Here is a 19,839-nt window from a genome sequence, read left to right as displayed (position 1 = left end):
ATCTTTTCACCTTTGCCAAGAGCCTATTTGACAGCCACAGATACACAGCTGAGCTGTACCTGTCCCTCCCCATACTTTTTAGACCTCCAGAGTCCTACTGACATGTGAGAGGGATGATTCACTCCCAGAAATCCAGCTTTTCTTTGTTCCATATTCTGTTGTTCTAATTAGGTTCAAATATTTTCTTTTAACACCAACTTTGTTTAGCATAGAAACAAAGCTATTGTATTTCTTTCAGGAACATATTTCCTCCTGTTACACAAGCCTTTTTATTTTTTTTTTTTCCGTAGCTTTAATTTGAGGAAAGTTGTTTTAGGATTACTACTTCTGAAGTGAGTCAAGAGGACTCTGAACTTCTCATTAATCTTCAAAATATTGATAATAATTTTTATCCTTTTGGATAGGACAGAGGAAGTAGACAGATCTTTCCTGTCAAATCCTTATATTTCTTCCTCTGTTTCATTCAGAATGGGTTTTTCTTGAGTTAAGGAATCCTGACACAAAACACTTTTTTTCCCCCCCACATTATTTGCACCATAGGTGACAGTACATCTACTAAAATGAGTCAAAAACTTACTTCAGGTCTGAAAATGCTTCTGTTAATTTGCAAAGCTAAAAGTGAAAGATCAGAGTTTGTGAACTGTGAACTTAAATCTGGACTTCAGCTCTGAGTTTCCAAAGAAGTAAGAGTATAGACAGTATACAGCAGTATATAGTATATATACAGCAGTATAGACAGTTCTTCTTTACCCTTGTTAGTGTGAAGTGCTCTTGGGAAATGAGTCGTTTCATTGCAGGTGTTTTATAGTCCTCCATTTTCAGGTGCTGTAGTAATGAGCACTGTAGAAATGTCACTGAATGTTTTTGAAAGAGCCTTGGTTTATAATACAGACAATGTCACTCTTTTGGCTGTATAAGCACTTCCATTCTATATCAGTGTCAACTATCTTTTGAGCTAGAATTTCCTAGATTTAGCCTCTTATCAGTTCAGTTCTTCTAGAAGCTTGAACAAAACCAATTAATTGTTTTCTTTTAAATACAATTTTTTTAAAAACAAGTTTCATAATGTGATGTCAGGTGGGCAGAAGCTTGCATCATGGCAGGGGAGATTTACTCATTTACAGCTAATGCCTTTTGATATTTGAAAGGCATTTAGATTTGTCTGCACATGCTGGGGAAAAAAAAAGATGTTATGAAAACTTGGATTTCTGTATTTTAATTAAACACTATTCTGCTATCCTTTTTGGGCAAAGCATGCAACTGTAGAATAAAGTCTTTAGTGTAAATAGTAGCATCTTAGAAAGTTTAAGTTGAAAAGAACTTAATTTTGGTGTGTTCTCTTTGCTTTTCCTCAGTATCCAGTCCTGTTGGAGGACAACATCCATTAATCCTTGCTGAATTAAGCATGTTTATTTCAAGCATTGGGTTTTGTGGGAAGTAAGTAGAAGTCAGATGAGTGTGGAAGAGACAGAGTTAAGCTTTGTATGAGTGATCGCAGATGCAGATGGTACCAACTTTGGTTATCCCAAGTTTTTACTTAATCAACTGATGCAGTTTTTATAGAGAACCTTGAAGACTGCTCTGGGTGAATCCATATATACCAGTAAGTGGATGAAAAATGAGATTGGTGAGCCAGCATTCATTTTTCATTGGCCCACTCAGACAAGTAATATTCTGCTTTTGTCTGTATTAATGAGAGTTCTTTTTATCTGTATTAACAGAGTGATTGAAGGTGGATTTTGTAAGTTGTACATCATAAATTGCAAAGTGAACTCATAAGTTGATTTTTGGGGAGTATAACAGTTTGTAGTTTCTCATTAGTATGGGATAGTGTTGGGAAAGTATGTAAAGGTCTGTAAGAGGAAAGTTGTCTCTGTTCACAGAACCACTACTGTGTAACTTTGTGTTTCAGTTTATTTGTTTGCCTCTTCAGAGTGTCTCCGTTTTTTGCATTTTTTTAAAGAAATGAAACAAAAGCTTTATTTATCTTCTGCCTTGTGTTTATCTGGTAAGTGATGGCTGCTCAAATTTACATAGTTCATAGTCTTAGATGAAGCAGGTGTTTGGGAGGAGTCGTTTTTCTAAATTTCCTCCCCTTTCCTTCAGCATTTTATGTTCCATAGATTTGCAGGACTAAAGATGAGGAAGGGCAAAAATTTGGGAAAAACAAACTGTGTTAAAGGGAAGTTGAAATCTAGAGTAAGAGAGGTATGTTGGCAGTTCAAGATTAGTCTCATTCTTCTGAATTGGTTCCTAAAATATGAAAGATAAATGAGTATCTGATCCTTAATTTTGTTCAGTTGCCTAAACATGTCAAAACTGTTGCTGCAGTATTACATGTTCTATTAAAGACTTGTTTTAAACTTTTCATATAGGCTGTTAAATGTTGCTGTAGTGTAATGAAACTCCTGTTAGGCCTAGCTACTATGCAGGCAAATGTTAGATTTTGAGAGAAGAAACAAATCTATTTCCCTGGGATTTACTATTAAAGGAAGTTCTTGGAGCGTATTACATTTTGCTGTAAAGCTTAAAACCAAGCAGCCAACCCCCTTTCCTCTTCAAGCCTCTACCCCAAAGTAGCACTTTTTTCGTGAAGAGACTAGCATGTTCTGAGACAGTGCCTTGGAGGTAAACCAAAGCTGTCAATCATTGTGTGGGAGGTGACTCCTTCTCTTAAGGAGCAATCACTTTTAGGCTACTTAACCCATCTACCCCGTGCTGGCAGAACAGCTTTTCAGTGCTGCCGAACCAATTCAGGCAAAGTGGAGAAGGAACGGGTTTCGCCTGAAGCTCTTGGATGTTTCAGTTGAGGAGGACTCCTCTTTGATTTAATTGCATGTTCTGCTTGCTTCTGCTGAGTAAAGCTGGGGTAGGAGAGGTGGGGTATTGCAGTTCCTGCGTTTTTATTACTGGTTAAGTATTGTCGTGGAGCCCTGCCTGCAGAGGCTCAAGCCTTTCTGAGGGTGAGACTAGAGTTGATTCTTCCCTTGGCCTTTAGAGGATTTCACTCAGCACTGGTTATTCAGCTCATTTTCTGAGCCTGGAATGGAACATGGTGCAGGCTGTGAATCTTCCCTGCAGGAGGAATCTGGAGAAGTTTATTGTAGGATTTGTCCACCCAAACAAGGGCAATGCTTGAATATCAGTGAAAGAGTGAAGAACAAAACACAGATACTAAAAATTGTGTCAGTATTTAATCTTGTAAATGACAACTGGCAGATGTCATAAGCATGCTTGAATATCAATGGAAGAGTGAAGAACAAAACACAGGTATTAAAAATTGTGTCAGTATTTAATCTTGTAAATGACAACTGGCAGATGTCATAAGCAAGCCATAGGCATTGATTCCTCCCACCACACACACCCTCTGAGGGAGTGTAATAGTGTAATGGACATTTCCTGACACTCCTTAGGAGATGTGGATAATACTCTATTGTCATCTTTGGTTGTTGCTAAAGGTCACCTAGGAGCAAAAGGTGTCCTACTTGTTAGGACAGTTTTGGTAGCACATTTCTATGATTTCCCTGTGACTCTTGACAGGTGTCCTAAGATTAATAGCCCAGATTCAGGAGAAGAGCAGTGAGACAGGGTGCCCCTTACTTTCTTCATGCTCCTTCTCTTTGCTTCCAGTCATGTTTTTGGTGTGTCACAGTCAACCTGTTCAGATAACACTGTTGAGGACCTTTGTGGAACTTTGTGTGTGGTGGTTTTGGTTGTTCAGAGATCAGTTGATTTTTTTTTTTTTTTTTTTTTTTTTTGGTGGGAGAGTGTGTGTAGCCCATGCATCCTCTTCCAGATACTCATCATTACATAGTGAGGAAAACTTCAGAACTCAGAAAAGTGTGGATATTGAGCTCTCCATTTGACATTAATAGGAGTATATTTTATCTTTTCTGTAGTTGAAAAAAATGTAGTTCCATATGCCATTTTCCAGAGATATTCTTGGAGCAAATGCTAGACAGTATATCTCTGTCATTGTAAATTCTTGTCTTTTAAATTAACAATATTCAAAGGGTTTATAAAAATTCAAATAGTGATTAGGTTCTGAGGCAGGAAATGTGCTGCTCTTGCCCTTCTCTGGGTAACCTCAACCAAACTTCATCCAGAATGAAGGATAAAGGCTAAGGATACTGAGTTATTGTGTAACAGACTATTTAATACCATCTTGATGAATATCCTGTCTTGCAGTGGAAGGGAAGACTGTTGGTGACAATCTCCTTTGCCTCTTGGACTGCACCCCTGTGGTGGCAGTTTTAGATGACAGCTGTCGGACCCTTCTTGTTTTTTCTGCTGAGGGGTAGGAAATGGGGGAGTGAGAATAGATTGCAATTATTAGGTGGAAGTGTTACTCCCAGCACTGCTAGCTAACTTGAATTGTTGGTATCCACTCACTTCCTTCAAGGTAGAGAGCATAAACACTTGTGTTCTGTAATTTCAGTTGGTTCTTGTCCCAGTGCTCCGTGGTATTAGACCTGTGAAGGATGTCGTGGAAAGGAATGAGGCAGATGGTTGCTTTCTTTGAAAACTTTGAGAAGCCTTGTTCTGCAGTAATCACTTTCAGATTGACGTGTTTCACCTGCTGATGTGTAGACTCGTGATAAACACTCTGCAGCTACGCAGTAGAAAAACTGAGTAGAAGTGTTTGCAACCTTTTTAACAGTAAAAATGTCCTGCAAGTGTGTTGACAGTCTGTTAAAACTTCTGAGATTTAACAATGGCTATTTGGTCTGAGATCTTTGTGGGAACTTTATGGAACTTGTCTAGAAATTTCTTCTGCTAGAAGGATGAGAAGCTGTGTCTGGTCACTAGTCTTGAGAGTACTGGTTTGTGTGTCGCTGTTGCTGGTGGATACTCCTACTGACACTCTGTAGGACGTTTATTTACCTCTTTCTCACTTCTTTTTTAACCACCTCTTGTTAAGAAAACTAAATAGCTACTTTAATCTGGTGTAAACGATCAAGAGTTCAGCAGGCTCTTAGCAGCTTACTCCTGTAATTTTTCCTTGCAATTCACAGCATTTCAAGCATGGTTATATAAGAGGAGCAAGCTCTGTAGTGTTAAGAGCAAAATGGTGACAAGATAAAACAACTGATAAGAATATGGAATGAAGTTGTGTTCAGAGGAAACTGTTGTAAAAGTTAAAGTAAATAGAATGGAAGTTATACCCCAAAGCATTTATTTCTCTGTAAAGTAATATGGATTTCCAGTAGCAGGTATGTTGGATGTTCCTGCATCTGGGAGTTTTAGTGTTGTTTTTTGACTGTAGTTGGTATAAGCTAGGGAACGAATGGCAGGTTCTACTGGTGACCACAAGTATTTTGTTGCTCACCTTTGTTATCCTACAATGCATTTCCGTTGGAAGACTGGTACAGGCAGTTTGAAAAGATCACATTTACTCAGGAAGCCTTGGTTTTCCGGCTTCCTCAGCTTACAGCTGTAATGTGTATCACCAGATCACCCAGTGGGTTGAGGTTGGAAGGCACTTCATGAGGTCATGGTGTCCTCTCTGCTGCTCAAGCAGGGCCACCTAGAACTGATTGCTCAGGACTGTATCCAAATGGCTTTGGAATATCTCCAAGAATGGAGACTCTGCAGCCTCCCTGGGAAACCTGTGCCAGTACCTGGTCACCCACTCAACAAAAAAGTTTCCATGATGTTCATGAGGAATCTCCTGTGTTTGTGCCCGTTGTATCTGGTCCTGTCACTGGGCACCGCTGCCCAGGCTTGCTCCCTTTCCAGTACACCCTTCTTTTGGATTTTACATACACTGGTTTGATCCCTGCAGGGTTGCTCTAGAGGCTGACTCTAGAGGGTCGTTTGTGGCCCTTCACTGGACTGTCTCCAGTATGTTCACATCTCTCTTATACTGGGGAACCCAGAACTGGGCACAGTGCTCTACATGTGTCTTTTCAGTGCTGAGTAGAGCACAGTGCTGAGCAGTGCCCCCTCTTGGCCTGCTGGCAACTCTTCCAAATGCAGCCTAGGATACCATTAATCTTCCTTGCCTCGAGGGCCCATTGGTTTGTCATCAACTTGATGTCCACCAAGAGCCTCAGGTTCTTTTCTGCCAAATCTGCTCTCCAGCCATTTGGCCCCAGCAGGCATTATTAATGCATGGGGTTGTTCTTTCCCCCTAGGAATGGGATGTTGCACTTCCGGTTGAACTACATGACTAGAAGGGGGCGGATAACATTTTGTATAAAGTTACATGTTAATCAGAAAACAATCAGAATTGCTGTTTGCTTGTTCCGATTGAATGCTGGCAGGTTACTCAGAAGAGGTGGTGCCTGTGAGCTTCTAGGAGGGAGAGGCTGAGAAGTCTCTTCAGGACTGTTACCAGCTTTACCTGCTTTACAGGTGATAATGGCAATAGATTGCTGACAGTGTTTATTTGACTTGATTTTAATATGGTAGACAAACATTGTTAAAGGAAGGGGCTTGAGTGTCTCTGATCATGCACTGTGGAATAAAGGACCTTTTGAGTCCTTTGCAGTCTCTTTTTTGTGAAATGATTGCACTTTCATGTACACTGACATTTTAGTCTAATTTCCTCAAGAAGTACTTGTGCTACACTCTGAGTTCAGATGTTTGTGCTCGAGTTGCATCTTTGAATCATTAGCATTTGGGCAGCAGTGTGTGGAAGTTTTCCAACCAGTGGCTTCTTATAAACAGCTCTCTCTCCTGCCAATAACAGACTTGGTTGCTTTCCCATTCCCCAAGAAAGGTAATGTTCAGATAAGCGCGAGTACATTAACACATTTCCTCTGCTTGGATACTGGCTTCTTAACTATCTTGGTGAATCTGGGTGTAGACACTACTGAAATTACTGGGATTTTCCTTCTGAAGGCCTTTCCAAACCTGTGTGGTTTTTTCAAAGACCAGCAGAAGCAGCAGTCTGGGTTCTGCTTAAATCTGCAAGAATACAGGACACAAGCAAGGCAACTGTGTTCTAGCTGTGGATTTCCCTTCTAAAATATAACTATTAGAAGAAATCTGGGAATGAACACGGGAAAACATCAGGGCTCTGATCTTGTATTTGTGGAAGTGGATCACTTACAGACTTTGTTGCTGGGGATCTAGAGAGTTGCATAAATCTTCATTGTTGGGTCAGACTGGGGGATTAGGATCGCAGTTCTGTTTTCAGAGATGCTTTTGTAGAGAGTTCTGAAAAATGCCAGTGTTCCAGCATCATCAAAAACTTACTGGTTATTTGTTTGGATTTTAAATCTGCCTACAAGCCTGATTTAAGGAATGAGAATGAAAAGAGATAAACCTAAGAGTTAAATAATCCAAGAATAGATTTAGTCATTGCAATTCTTGCATACCCTTGAGAATACAGGAAGACCTCTTCTGCTGAAATGCTAAACAACTTTTCAGCATCAAAGAGGAAATAATACATTTTTTCTCAAACTTTACTGCAGTGACTTTCTGCCAAGTAGAATGGAATTATTTAAAGTATTAGGAGTCTTTGCTTTGTTAGAAAACACTGCTACAAACAAGTTAGTTAAGCTAGATCTTTTTGGAAGGCAGTGCTCTTCTAACTTGATACCCTAGAACCTGAGCAAACCTGTTCCCATACAACCTCACAGATGTTAATCTGAGTCAGAAGCAGAATAGGAAGCTGCATTGAAAAGCAGAGTTTTTAATGCTTAATCCTAAAAGGTAATAAGATAATTTAATGATACTTTTTCATATATTTCTGCATATTTATCCTATGGAGATGTGTGCTCCTTAAAATTATCTTCTGTGGATCTTTCTTGTGCTTTCAGAGTAGTTCGTGGTGTGTCAATTTTTAAGTGGCAAAGAGCTCTGTTTTCTTGTTTGTATTCAGGGACTTGTGAGGAAATAATGTTGCAATCATTCCTTCGTCTTTTTAATAGCATTTGGATTAAGAGTACAAGAATTAAACAGTTTACTTTTAGCTTTTTGCTGAATGGATCTGAATTATCAGATGTGCTGCTTTATCTCTGTATGTAGCATACAGAGATGCTCACTGTGACCAACCCAGAAACAGGACCACTGTAAAACCTCTGCAAACTGGTGCACAGTGATTTGCCTGGTATATACAGATCATACCTTTTCTTAGAATACAGTGTGCAATTAAGTTGCAGTTGAGATAAAAAGGTTGTGTTGACTGAGAGTTTTTTGATTAGCAGGGGGAGTCTCTGTTTGAAAACAAAACCTTGGTTTTTTGAAAGGGAAGCTGAAAAGCTTTTACTTGGATTGCTGTCTGCAACTCTAAATGGTTGCCTTCATTATCAGTACGTGTAAAATTGCTGGTTCAGGAAGGCTGTAGAAAATAACTTCCCTGAAGAAGCACCAATGTAGCAAATGCAAATTAAAACCAAAATTACTGACCTTTTAATGCTGTGCGTAGCAGAATGAGGAAGGACTGTGGAGCGACCTGTGACATTCCATCCACCATTCCTCTGTTACTTTGAGGCTTGGCTTTTAGGAGATAGGGAGCTAAAATTTTTTCAACGTGTTTGTGGTTTTATTTTGGTTTTGCTTTTTGATATGTAATGACACTTCTTAAGTTTGGGGTGCATAGAGTTTAGTAGTCAAGTGGATCTGGTATCAGAGGAGTGGAAAAAGTAGCCATAGGATTATTTTTATAATAAAAAGCCTTGTTTTTAACCAAAACTCCAAAAGATGAGCAGGATAGAAGATGGTGTGTCTTGTTTTGATTTTATTCAGAAGCCCATTCCCTTCCAAGGAAGTGAATGGCTTATCTTTATTGTGAGCTGTATTGTTATTTATCATGCCTAGAAAACTTAACATGATATTTTGAAAACAGATGTTAAAATATACTTGGAATGAAAAAAATTCTGCTAAATAATTGTGTTTGATTACAAATGCAATCAATCTAGTCTTCGTATCTTTCCCCTGTTCACTTAGTGTGTTTTGGTGGAAGGAGGAGAGGTAGATTAGAGCTGGTCATAATTTTCCTCTATAATGTCATACTATTATTCTTTATTCTTTTAATACTTTCAGTTCCTATTTTCAAGGCTACTTTGACAGTATTGATAGACTCTGGGATATTTTCACTTCCCATAGTAATTCTGGCAATAGCAGCTTTTTCCCCTTCTGTCTTCAGCTGTTTTCTTTAGCTATAAAATGGTAAATCAGTTCCTGGTTCTGTATAAACTAAACCAAACTTAGCTTTAAACATTGCTTTTTAAAGTGCTTCAGTTTAAAAGTGTTTGGTTTTTTTTTTTTCATTTGGGCGATGAAACTTGGCTGAATCACAGACTTTAAGCAATACTGACATCTGATTTTTTTTTTTTTTTTTGCTACACTTACTTGCAATCCCAGATACTGCTTTATCTATAAAACATCATATACTGAAGCACCTTTGCATTGGTAAAGCAGTGCTGTGAAATGATTCTCACTAAGTACTAGATAGAAGTTTGCTGTTGTATTGAGACTATTTCTTGTAAGAGTTTCTCTCCTCTGAATCGTTCTTTTTTCTTTCTTTTCATGTATTTACTGAAGTTTACAGCATTTGAATAACAGATTAAGCAGTATAGATTATGAGGTGCCAAATACTGTATTAATGTGGAATGAGAGTTAACTATCTATCAGTGTTAACACTGTGGAAGAAGAGTAGGGAAGAGACTCATGTCCACAATTACCTGCCTTTCCACCTGCAAAGGCTCTGGAGTTGGATTCTGGGGATTTCCAGCTCTGATATGAAAAACCATTAAACTTTTACAAATTACAATTTTTATAAATATTCCTTGAAATCTGTACTAGTTTCATAAATACTGTTTGTCTTTTAATAAAGTTTGGGAAATCTTGGGATAATGGAATCAACAAGATGGGGCAGAGCAATTACCTCATTATCTATATTCTTTTTTCTGGTTCTAAACAGTAATGTAATATTTTGTTTTTACAGATGACTATGGATGAGAAATATGTGAACAGCATTTGGGATCTTCTGAAAAATGCAATCCAAGAGATTCAGCGTAAGAACAATAGTGGTCTCAGTTTTGAAGAGCTGTATAGAAATGCTTATACAATGGTGTTGCATAAACACGGTGAGAAACTCTACACTGGACTAAGAGAAGTGGTCACTGAGCATCTAATAAACAAGGTTTGTCCATTTATGAATTAAAATAGAAGTGTTTTATATGGAAGAATTCTGAACAGTTACTTAAATGACAGAAAATCTAACTTTACTATGTTACCTTGTGTTGCAATTGTGTAGCTTCTGTCAAAAATGGTAGCATGGAGCTAATATCAAGCTCAAATGATTTCATGTTCCAGGTACTGTTTGTTATAAGTTACTGATGGAAGGCAGACCATAGGAAGCGCTTGAAAATGTGTAACAGGAAACAACTTTTTTTGAAGAAAAACTGTTAAGACCTGATAATTTTTTTTTTTTTAAGATTTGTGGCATTTTTGGTGGCATTTTGTGACTTTCTTAGGCCAAATTTTGTGTTGTTTGCCAGTCAGTTTTTTCATCTGTGGAACAAAATAAATACTAATGTAACAGCTTGTTTGTTATGGGCTAATGAACTAATTCACAAGTTAATGAGACAGTTGTGCTGGGATTATGCTATTTGAAGAGGCAGTATGCACTGTTCAAAACCAGCAGCTCAGCAATAGCAAAAGTCCTGAGTAGTTCACACTCTGCCATGGCAGCCTTTGCAAAACCATGTAAGTCAGTCAAAATGACTTGCAGAAACTTCCTGTTTCTGAAGATGTATCATCTGAGAAAAGGAATCTTCAGGTCTTGTGTTAAACCATGGAATCAACCTCTTTAGTCTTTGAGAGAAGTTTAGAATTGATTAATAAATATGTAAGTGGAAAAAGTTAACACTCGCTTTTTAGGACTCCAGATAATATTTAGTGGCAGTAGGATTCCAAGCCTATCGGAGATGCCTGCCTTACTCCTCATGGAAACATCCATAGCAGGGAGATACGTGTCCACTTTGATCCCATATACTGGCTGTGGGTTCAGATGGAGTATCTGAGTTTTTGTCCTGTTTTTACAAGATCTGAGAAGGAAAGTCAGAGACCATCATGTGTCTTGGATGATTACTTCTGGCTGAATTACAGAGAATGGATGGGAGATTTACGGCTAAATAATGCAGGGTGCTTGGGGACTTTTTCGTGCATTCCAACCGGAGTTACTGCTGTGGCAGAGAAATGTGTTATTTCTTTTCTACAATCTTAGTTTTCAAAGGTGTGGTCCAGACAAATACAGTCTGAAACTGCTTTGAATGTGGGGCTTTTTTACTGTTTGTGCCAGAGGAGACATCCTCTATGAAGTATGAAGTGGCTAAATAATTTGCAGTTCTTTTCTATAATTGTAGCACATCTGTGACTCTCAAACACTTCTGGTTTCATTATCTGCGCATTCATAATCTGTACTATTCATATAAAATGTGGCAAATGGCTGAGGCTTTTTGTGAGTTGTTCTTGTATGTGCCTATGCACTTAATAATCATGACACTAAACTTTTATTATTCCTAGGCTTTAGTTTATCCCGGTTTAATTTGAGGAGGGTTTTTTATCTTTGTTCCTATGTATTCTGCAACTTATCTTAGTTCTTAGCTATTTTGTATATTTAAAATTATGCATTTGCAGAATTAATTATTCTGAAGTGCTGATCGTGGCAGGCTGACAAAAGAGCAGAAGATTCTGAGTTTGTACTTTCAGTGCAGAGGCTGAGGGGACTTGCACAGATAGCAGTGTAGAGAAGTGCCTTTCTGATACTTAATATTCCTGTATCTGATGCTTTAAAAAAAATCTTCTCTATCTGATGATCTAGTATTCTGATCTTTAATGTGATTAATCAAATTATATTCATATGTGTGGGTAACATAAAAATAGATGACCAAAGCTTTTTGAAAGGCTAACTGAGTTTTAGTAGTTAATTGCTGTAGAGTTAAAGAGGCTGAATTATTCTGATGATGCCAGCCTATAAATTAAATAATCCAAGGAAAAGACTGAAAAAAATGTGGCTTATGCCAAAAATTTCTAAACAATAACAAAAACTTATATAGAATCAAAGCTACTGTTTGTCCCTTTTGAATGTTTGCTTAGACACATTATTTTGAGGCACTTACAGATGGAAGTATGGGAAAAAAAAGTGCATTGTTTATCAAGAATAGGATCAGTTCTATAATGACATCTTATGTTTGTGCCATTAGTACTTTTTGTAAGATAGATAAAAGTTTTGTTTAACCTCACATTTTTTTCATAGAAATTTTAGCAAAATCTTTTACATTCGCTGTCTTTCCAAGAGCAATTCTCTGGTAAATTTTAAGTAGCTAATGAACAATAAATGCTCTCATCACAAGTCTTCATGAGACTTCTATTCAGAGAATCAGTGATGGACGCTGGAATTTAGAAGAGGGGAATTTTGCCAACTGAAATATTGTTCATTAAATTTTGTAATTTTTATAAAAATGGAAGTGTTCTCAGATGAATAGATTTTACTGAAGAACTATACTCAGTTCAGGGAGCACTGCTGAGGAGCCAACCCCAAATTTGAAATTGCATTAATCATTGAGTCACAGTTGTCATTTGCTGCCCACATCTCCGTGTTATCTTTTTAGAGAAAAATCTGTGTTCCTGTGGTATTCCAGTCATGCTGGTTAATTTACAATAGATGAAGAGACTAGGTAGAGGCAGTGTGTATGTTCAGTTGTTTTTACAAGTAGTTTTAAAGCTTGGAAAGCACAAGCCTTCATTTTTGGCTAGGCACGGTTAAGAACTGTATTTGTGCTTTATGCTTATTTAATTGCCAGGTGAAAGTTGTGCTTATTCAGCGTTTTAATTAATAACCAAACACTAATGAGAAAAGTATTTAACTTCTCAACAAGAAAACATTATACAGTGCGCTGTCTTTACAGCTTGTTTAATTGTAAATAAAATAATAGTTGCAAATATGATCAAGACAAGATGATGCAAGTGAGGTACTATCAAGTATGCTTGGTTTTAGACTTGCAGACCCCAATGGTTTGTAGTTCCAAATCACCAGGTTCTGGCTGTGTGATGACGGCACTAGTGAGCCAGGTACTCTGCATCACTGAGAGAAGTCAGCTGTCTTGAACTATCCTGTTTTTACTGTGGGGTAAGAACATGCTAAAACTTGTCCTTACCTGTGTATTGACGTCATTATTTTTAAGTATAGTGCATGTAGAGCTATTTAAAAATACTGTTGAATTTTGAAAGTATTGAAACTTTTCATCTTAATTCAAGTATTTAATTCCTGTGCGTTTGGTACTTCACAGATTTCTCCCTTTCTTGCCCATTGACAATCTTGTAGTTTGATGTGGATGGTCTTCCTTCACACTTCTCAAGCCTAGTCTTATTACTTCACACAAATGTTGTTAAGTGTTTTTAAAACACACAGAGCTTAGTTTACACCTCTCTAAACCATTGGATGATAAGCAACATCATTTGTGTTACAGTAAAAAAAGAAGCTGAAGTTAAAAAGTTTACAGGATAATATTTTTAATGTTCCTTTTATGCGTAAATCAGTGGGGTCCAATGAGGTGCAGCCCAGAGGGGAATTGGCTGATGTAGCTGACAAGCCATTCCATGATATTTGAGAAGTCATGGCAGTCAGGTGAAGCTCCAGGTGACTGGAAAAGGGGAAACATTGTACCCGTCTTTCAAAACTGTAGAGAGGAGGAACCTGGGAGCTACAGCCTGTCAGCCTCACCTTTGTGTCTGGGAGGATCATGGAACAGATCCCCCTAGGAGCTATGCTAAGGTACATGGATGACAGGGAGGTGATTTGGGCAAGTCTTTCACTAAGGGCAAGTCTTGCCTGGCCAGCACAGTGGCCTTCTATGAAGAGTGACCACATAAGTGAATTACAGATGTAATTTCTCTAGATGTCTGTAAAGCTTTTGACATGGCCCCCCAAAACCTTCTTTTACCTAAATTGGAAAGAGATAGATTCAATGAGTGGAGTTAAATGGATAAGAAATTGGTTGGGTGGTTGCACCCGTTGGCTGTGGTCAATGGCTCAGAGTCCCGATGGCCATCAGTCCCTCAGGGGTCTGTCCAGTACCTGCTATTTCAGAATAACAGTACAGGCAGGCATGTGAGAACACATTTGGTCAGGAGGGCACAGAGCTGGTCATGGTGGCAGTGTTCAGTGCAGAAGGAATGCTGTGGGGTGCTTGTGCAGGTATAGGCTGAAAGAAGTGTGTCTACTCTGGGACTTAAAAAGTTATGTCTGGGATTCTTTGCAAGCTTTAAAATTTGCCCTTACTGTTGCAGAGAAAAGGAAGAGATGAGAGTCATCTCCATCAGGGAGTTTGAAATATTTCCATAACATCAATGAAATAGGGAGGAATGACATGAGAAGTTGCGTAGGAGGCAAATTACCTACTGAGCATTAGAGTGTACTGTGAGCCTGACTGACAATGTATGAAGTGTTATCTGCCTTTATATTCTCTTAATGATGTTTTCAGATGATCTTGAGCAAGTCTGCTATTATATGGAGGGCAAAAGGATGCGAGGGAATTGCTCAAAAGTATGTTACAGTGCAGAATCCTCAGTATTCTTCAGTATTTGTTTTTTCCTTTCAGCAGTAGGATAGCAGCAGCAGGGATGAACAGACATTTCTGGTAGTCAATCCATTAACCTACTTGGGACTCCTAAGGTTTTAGAATATTATCTTTTAGACTACTTGGATTTTTCTAAAAGAAATGATGGTAAAAGTTCTGAGAGCTTGAGGCCTTAGTTCAGAAAGTGCTGTTCTGTACTGCTCCTCCCCTCAGGAGGTTCTAGCTGTCTTTACAGTAGTAGAAATTACATAACTGAACTATTTGTGCTGCTGCATCAGGCCAGGCACTGTAAGAAAGAAATAGTAGGCCATAAGTCTTCTTTATGTACACTTAATAAAGAGTTATTTAAAGGTATTGAAAGCTTATGCCAACAAGCTACTCTTATTTGGGGGGAGGGTTCTGTATTTCCTGAAGAGCTGTATCCAGTATAAAATACAGTTGAGCCTGAAGTTATACGCAAGATTTCATCCTTGCTCCAACTGTAAGAAGACCTTACATATATTATGAAGTTGCTAATTTATTTTCAAGTGAATCTGTAAATGGACAGTCCTATTTAAGCTGGCTTTTCCTTCAATTTACTTTGTAATTGCAAATATTGTCACAGAAATCACTACCAGCTCAGCTCATTGAAAGTAATATTCTGCTGATAAAAATCTTTGAGACTGAAATTTTCTAAGGCTTTGGCAGTGTAGCAGCTGTGTCTCTTCTCTTGTTCAAAGAGTGTGGGCATACACATTTTTTTACTTCAGATCATTTATTCTACCAAGGTGGTGTGACTCTGTACCTTTGCATGGCTAAGATGTTTTGTGCATTATAGCAGTTTCCCTGTAGTATTGCTGAATTAATGGCCCATACAAGGAATGTGTTGAACACTTGTTAACTAGAAAGTTGTTGTAAGCAATAATTTGCTTGGCAGTAGTTTGGTTGCCTTTTGTAGCAGCTGAAGGAACGGCTTTCCAAACCTCTCTGCAGTTTAAAATAAACCTAGAAGAATGTCATTGAGAAGCTTCACAGGGAAACTCTGAGGGTAGTTCTGTTGTACAGCATCCATTCCTGAATTTCAAGCCCATTTCCAGAAATCCACGTGGCATACCATATGGAGCAGAAGTGCCACTATTGCAGAGCATGCTGGTGTCCGCTTGGAAGCAGGTTGTCACTGCTACCTCGTGGCAAGTATCCACTACTTTTGTTACCAGTTGGTGTGTGATTTGGCACTGGCTAGCCCAGCAGGATTAGTGTGATGGATGTGGGATGTGTGCAATTATAAAGCACACTGCCTCTGCACTGTTAAAATAAAGGGTATCATAAAATTGATCAATAACTACCCTTGGTTATTTGTGCTTGTAATCTAATCATGCTTTGGTAAATTTTATCAGTGTGGATGAGCTACCAAATAATGTTTCCAATGTTTTTCCAAACTGACCAAAGAAGTGAAAGCAACCATGTCATGTTTGTTTCTCTTGTTCTGGGAGATTCTGCATATTCTTCACAAGTATGTCTGCTAAAGTTTTTAATGCATATTTGTTTTGGCTAAAAACTATGGAGATTGGGTGACAACAGAGCACACATTTGGGAGACAAGAGGGTAAATGATGATCGTGATCAGAAAGAATGAGGCAGCTAAGCAGTGCTTATGACTGCATATTATGTTTTCCAAAAGCAAGGAAGAGAGGCCTTGCTCAGGTCTGCAGAGTAGGTGTTTGAAGATGTAAGAAAGCTTTGAACAACCTAGGCATACTTCTGTTGCCTGGATGCAGTAACAAGGTGAATATTACTGGGATAAGTTTCCAGAGCTTCTTGAGACCATTGTGTTGGATGATGTGCCATGCTCTGTCTCTAGTTTGCTCATCTGAGTTTGTGAGTGTATCTAGTAGTGTAGCAGACAGAATTGTTACCCTGGTTTGGCCTAATAACTTCATAAAACTGAAATGACAGAATGAGGCCTGTGGTTGACGAGGTGGTTGCATGAGATGTTGGTGCAGCTTGTGGCTGCTTGGCATGTGTGTTTTGTTTCCTTGTATGATCCTCTGTACTGAAATTTACACAATCAGCCAAGTATCCGTGCAAATCTATAAATGTGAATATTCTGTTTGGTTACAACAGCGGGCAGAATATATTTTGCATGTTATGTCTAAAGTCAATTCCCACATTTTGTTAACTCTGATACAATTTTTTTACATTCTTTGACATTAGTTTCAAGTTTGAGCACTGCAGTGTATGCCTACTGTGTAAAATCAAAATATGAATCTGGATGGGTTTTTTTATTAGTAGGGAGAGTAGTGGCAGAGAGGCATGAAGTCTGAAGTTGAGGAGACAGATCAACTTGCAAATTGAAAATAGATTCATAAAAAACAAAGATGACTTTCTTTTTTCTATGAATTCTTGTTGGTATTAATGTAAGAGTCTGGTCTTCACAAAGCAATTGGTTCCTTTCAGAATTGTTGTTTCTATATCTTTATGCTGTCTCAGCTTGTCTCTCTCAATGTCATTATGGCCCATTTTCCACCTGTACTTGTTCCTGTTTGTAGCATTTACTGCTGCTACCCAATGTTCTGAAATTACTTGTGATAGTAAAATTACCAGCAATTGAAACACTACAACACAAGAAATAAAAGCTTTGAGGAGTTGTCGAAGACTATTTTTAACATTTGAGATTTCAGGAATTCCTTTGAAATTTAAAACCCGTGTTTATTTTGTTTCTCTTGTTTTTAGCATAATTTTTCTTACTTATTTTTCCACAGAAGGGAAATAAGAGGTAGGGATAGTCAGCACCCAGGAAAAGCAAGAACTTTTTCGCACAATTCATATCCACAGAGGAGCAAGAATTTTTGTGCTGAAGCTAAGTTTAAGATTTAAATGCTGCAGGAGAAGCTGACTTGAGTTTATGTCAATGCATCTTTTTTTTTCCTTCAGGTGCGAGAAGATGTGTTAAACTCCTTGAATAACAACTTTCTACAAACACTAAACCAAGCGTGGAATGATCATCAAACAGCAATGGTGATGATTAGAGACATTCTGATGTATATGGTGGGTATTCTGCTATTTCACACATTTAACAGTGTAGTAAATTTACTCTTCGACAAATCCAAGCAAATAAACTAGAGGGGTGAAAACCAAGGCGTGCTTACCAGTCTTTTTCCAAAGACTGCTCTCTGTCCCTTGTTTAGAATTTTTTGTGTGCATACAAGACTGCTGCAGGCATTTGAGAAATTGTAATTGGATTCATCTTTTAGGTTATCTCATTATCACTTGAAAAATTGATCTAAAAAATAGTTGAACTTTGCAGTTCTTACAAAATAAGCTAGTCAGACCCATTCTGGCAGATTTTAGGTGTTAGTTCAGCTCATGGTGTTTTCTTACTGTGGAAAGTAAAGCCTCCTGAAACTTCAAGTGTAGTTGTTCTTTAAGCTTTAGGATTTGAAGAGGATAACTTGGGTACAGTGTGTGTCCTTGAATGTTGATTTCTGGTTGGATCCTTTGCTGTTCATGAAGAACTTGTGCAGAAGATTAAGCAGTGTACATAGAATGTGATCTTTGGCTGCATGCTCACAATTTCTTACCTGTAGCCAATGGAAAAGGCTTTTTTTTTTTTAAGAGAGAGGGCCTGACATTTTTGTGTCTGGATTGTTATGCTTTAGATAGTTTGTATGTATTAAAATTCCCATAATGCTGGGGGTGTTCTAGGATGCAGGAGAATATTTTTGCTTAGCTTCTAGACAAAGGTTTTGACTTCAATAGGAAGTGTTGAGATGCTGTGTTTTTTGTGTAAATTTTTTTCCCTCCAAAATATCATCCTGAATATAATAATTGATTCAGTACTTGACAGTGAAGGACAGACAATAATGGACTTTTTTGGTCCAAAAAGCAGATTGACTGGAATTGTACTCTATTTGCTGAACAACTGGAGTTAAGATCTTGCCTTACTGCTGTTAAAGATCTCATGCTGTGACATTGACCATGTTTGTATTCGGTGTGAAGTCCTCTTTGGTCAATAAGCTAGTACAGTTAAATAATTTGGAGTAATTACAGAATCACAGACATAATTTTTTTAATGGATTTACTGGCCTTCATGTTGGGGGAGTTGGTTTGTTTTATTTCAGTAGGTAAAAGACCACATATCAAAAAATAGAGTGCTGGATAAAATGCCTTCAGTGACACTGAATGATTTGTGTGTCTTATCATGCTAAAAGGCAGATGGACAGATTATTTTGAAGATGTACTGTCTTTGCTGTGAGAGATCCTGGACTCCTTGATCTGTTTGCGAAGGACAAATACAAATCAATTGCTGCTATGTGCATCTAGGCATATTCAAGAATAGGTAATGATTAGATTAATCTACCAAAGGTAGTGGTGCATTTTCAGAAAGGTTAGAAGATGGAATCCAGAGCTTTTAGGGGAGTGGCTGTTGTATTTTAGCTAAATATTATAGTTCAGCACAGGAGGTGCTGGATGGTCCAAAGTAATGGATAATGCAATGTTATCTGCTGCCCTTAAAATCAGTACATTTCTGATCCTTCAAACAGTGGCAGAGAAAACTGGCTTATAAGCTTTCCTTGTTCTAGTGGGTTGACCAGTATATTAAAGGCCAAAATATTTTTTCTTTGAGGAAGGGTTGCCTGCTTCAGTTACCACTCCTGGAGGGACAGGAGAGCCATTTCCTAAGTATTTTTTGTGCACAGAAGAGCAATGCCTTGACTTTGTTCTGAAGCTTGCAAGTGCTGTTCGAACATCCAACAGGCCTTTTCTTTTTCACCAAAATTTCAGGAGATGGAAACCTGCAAAATTCCTACAAGTGTAAATTGAACTTCGTTGGTTATCTTTTAGATTCAGAGCAGAATAATAAACAAGCTTGGGGATCTCAGGACTACATAGCCTTCTGTGTGCTGTTTGACAGTTCCTAATTATTTCAAGTGGGTGTTCAGCTGAGGCCTCTGCTTGACTAATTGTTTGCCTCCCACAGATTTTTTTTTTTCCTTGTACCAAAATAAGACCCACAGAAACAGAAAAAAAAAAACCATCCACAATAAAATATATTTATAGTATAATAGTAAAAATAGAACAAAATTTTCTTTCAAAATGCTTCCTTAAACTTAGGGGCACTGATGTTTGTTTGTTAAACTTCTGTAATGGAATATGGGGTTTATAGTTATAATTTTAATCTTTATTAGGTAGAACTATCTAGTGTGAAGACCTAATACAAATGACTTGGAGGTACTTAAGACAAATTGTCAATAATACATGCTTTGATTGCAAATTCAAGTATAAGCAGTGGTTTAAAAGAGGACTATTTTCAGAGATTTGCA

General features: G+C 38.0%; 1 protein-coding gene across 1 annotated transcript in view; it reads left to right on the top strand.

Annotated features, from left to right (window-relative positions):
• Window positions 1-19,839, top strand: part of CUL3 (cullin 3) — a 55,808-nt gene that overhangs the window by 9,056 nt on the left and 26,913 nt on the right. Inside the window, exons 2-3 of the mRNA XM_082288188.1 lie at window positions 9,899-10,096; window positions 17,450-17,563. Coding sequence (XP_082144314.1) covers window positions 9,899-10,096; window positions 17,450-17,563 — 312 coding nt within the window. The remainder of the gene's footprint in view (window positions 1-9,898; window positions 10,097-17,449; window positions 17,564-19,839) is intronic.

Source organism: Coloeus monedula, assembly GCF_965178545.1.
Source record: "Coloeus monedula genome assembly, chromosome: 10".
Classification (NCBI taxonomy): Eukaryota; Metazoa; Chordata; class Aves; order Passeriformes; family Corvidae; genus Coloeus; species Coloeus monedula.
The sequence above is the reverse complement of the archived record's forward strand: the minus strand, read 5'-3'. Positions and strand labels throughout refer to the sequence as shown.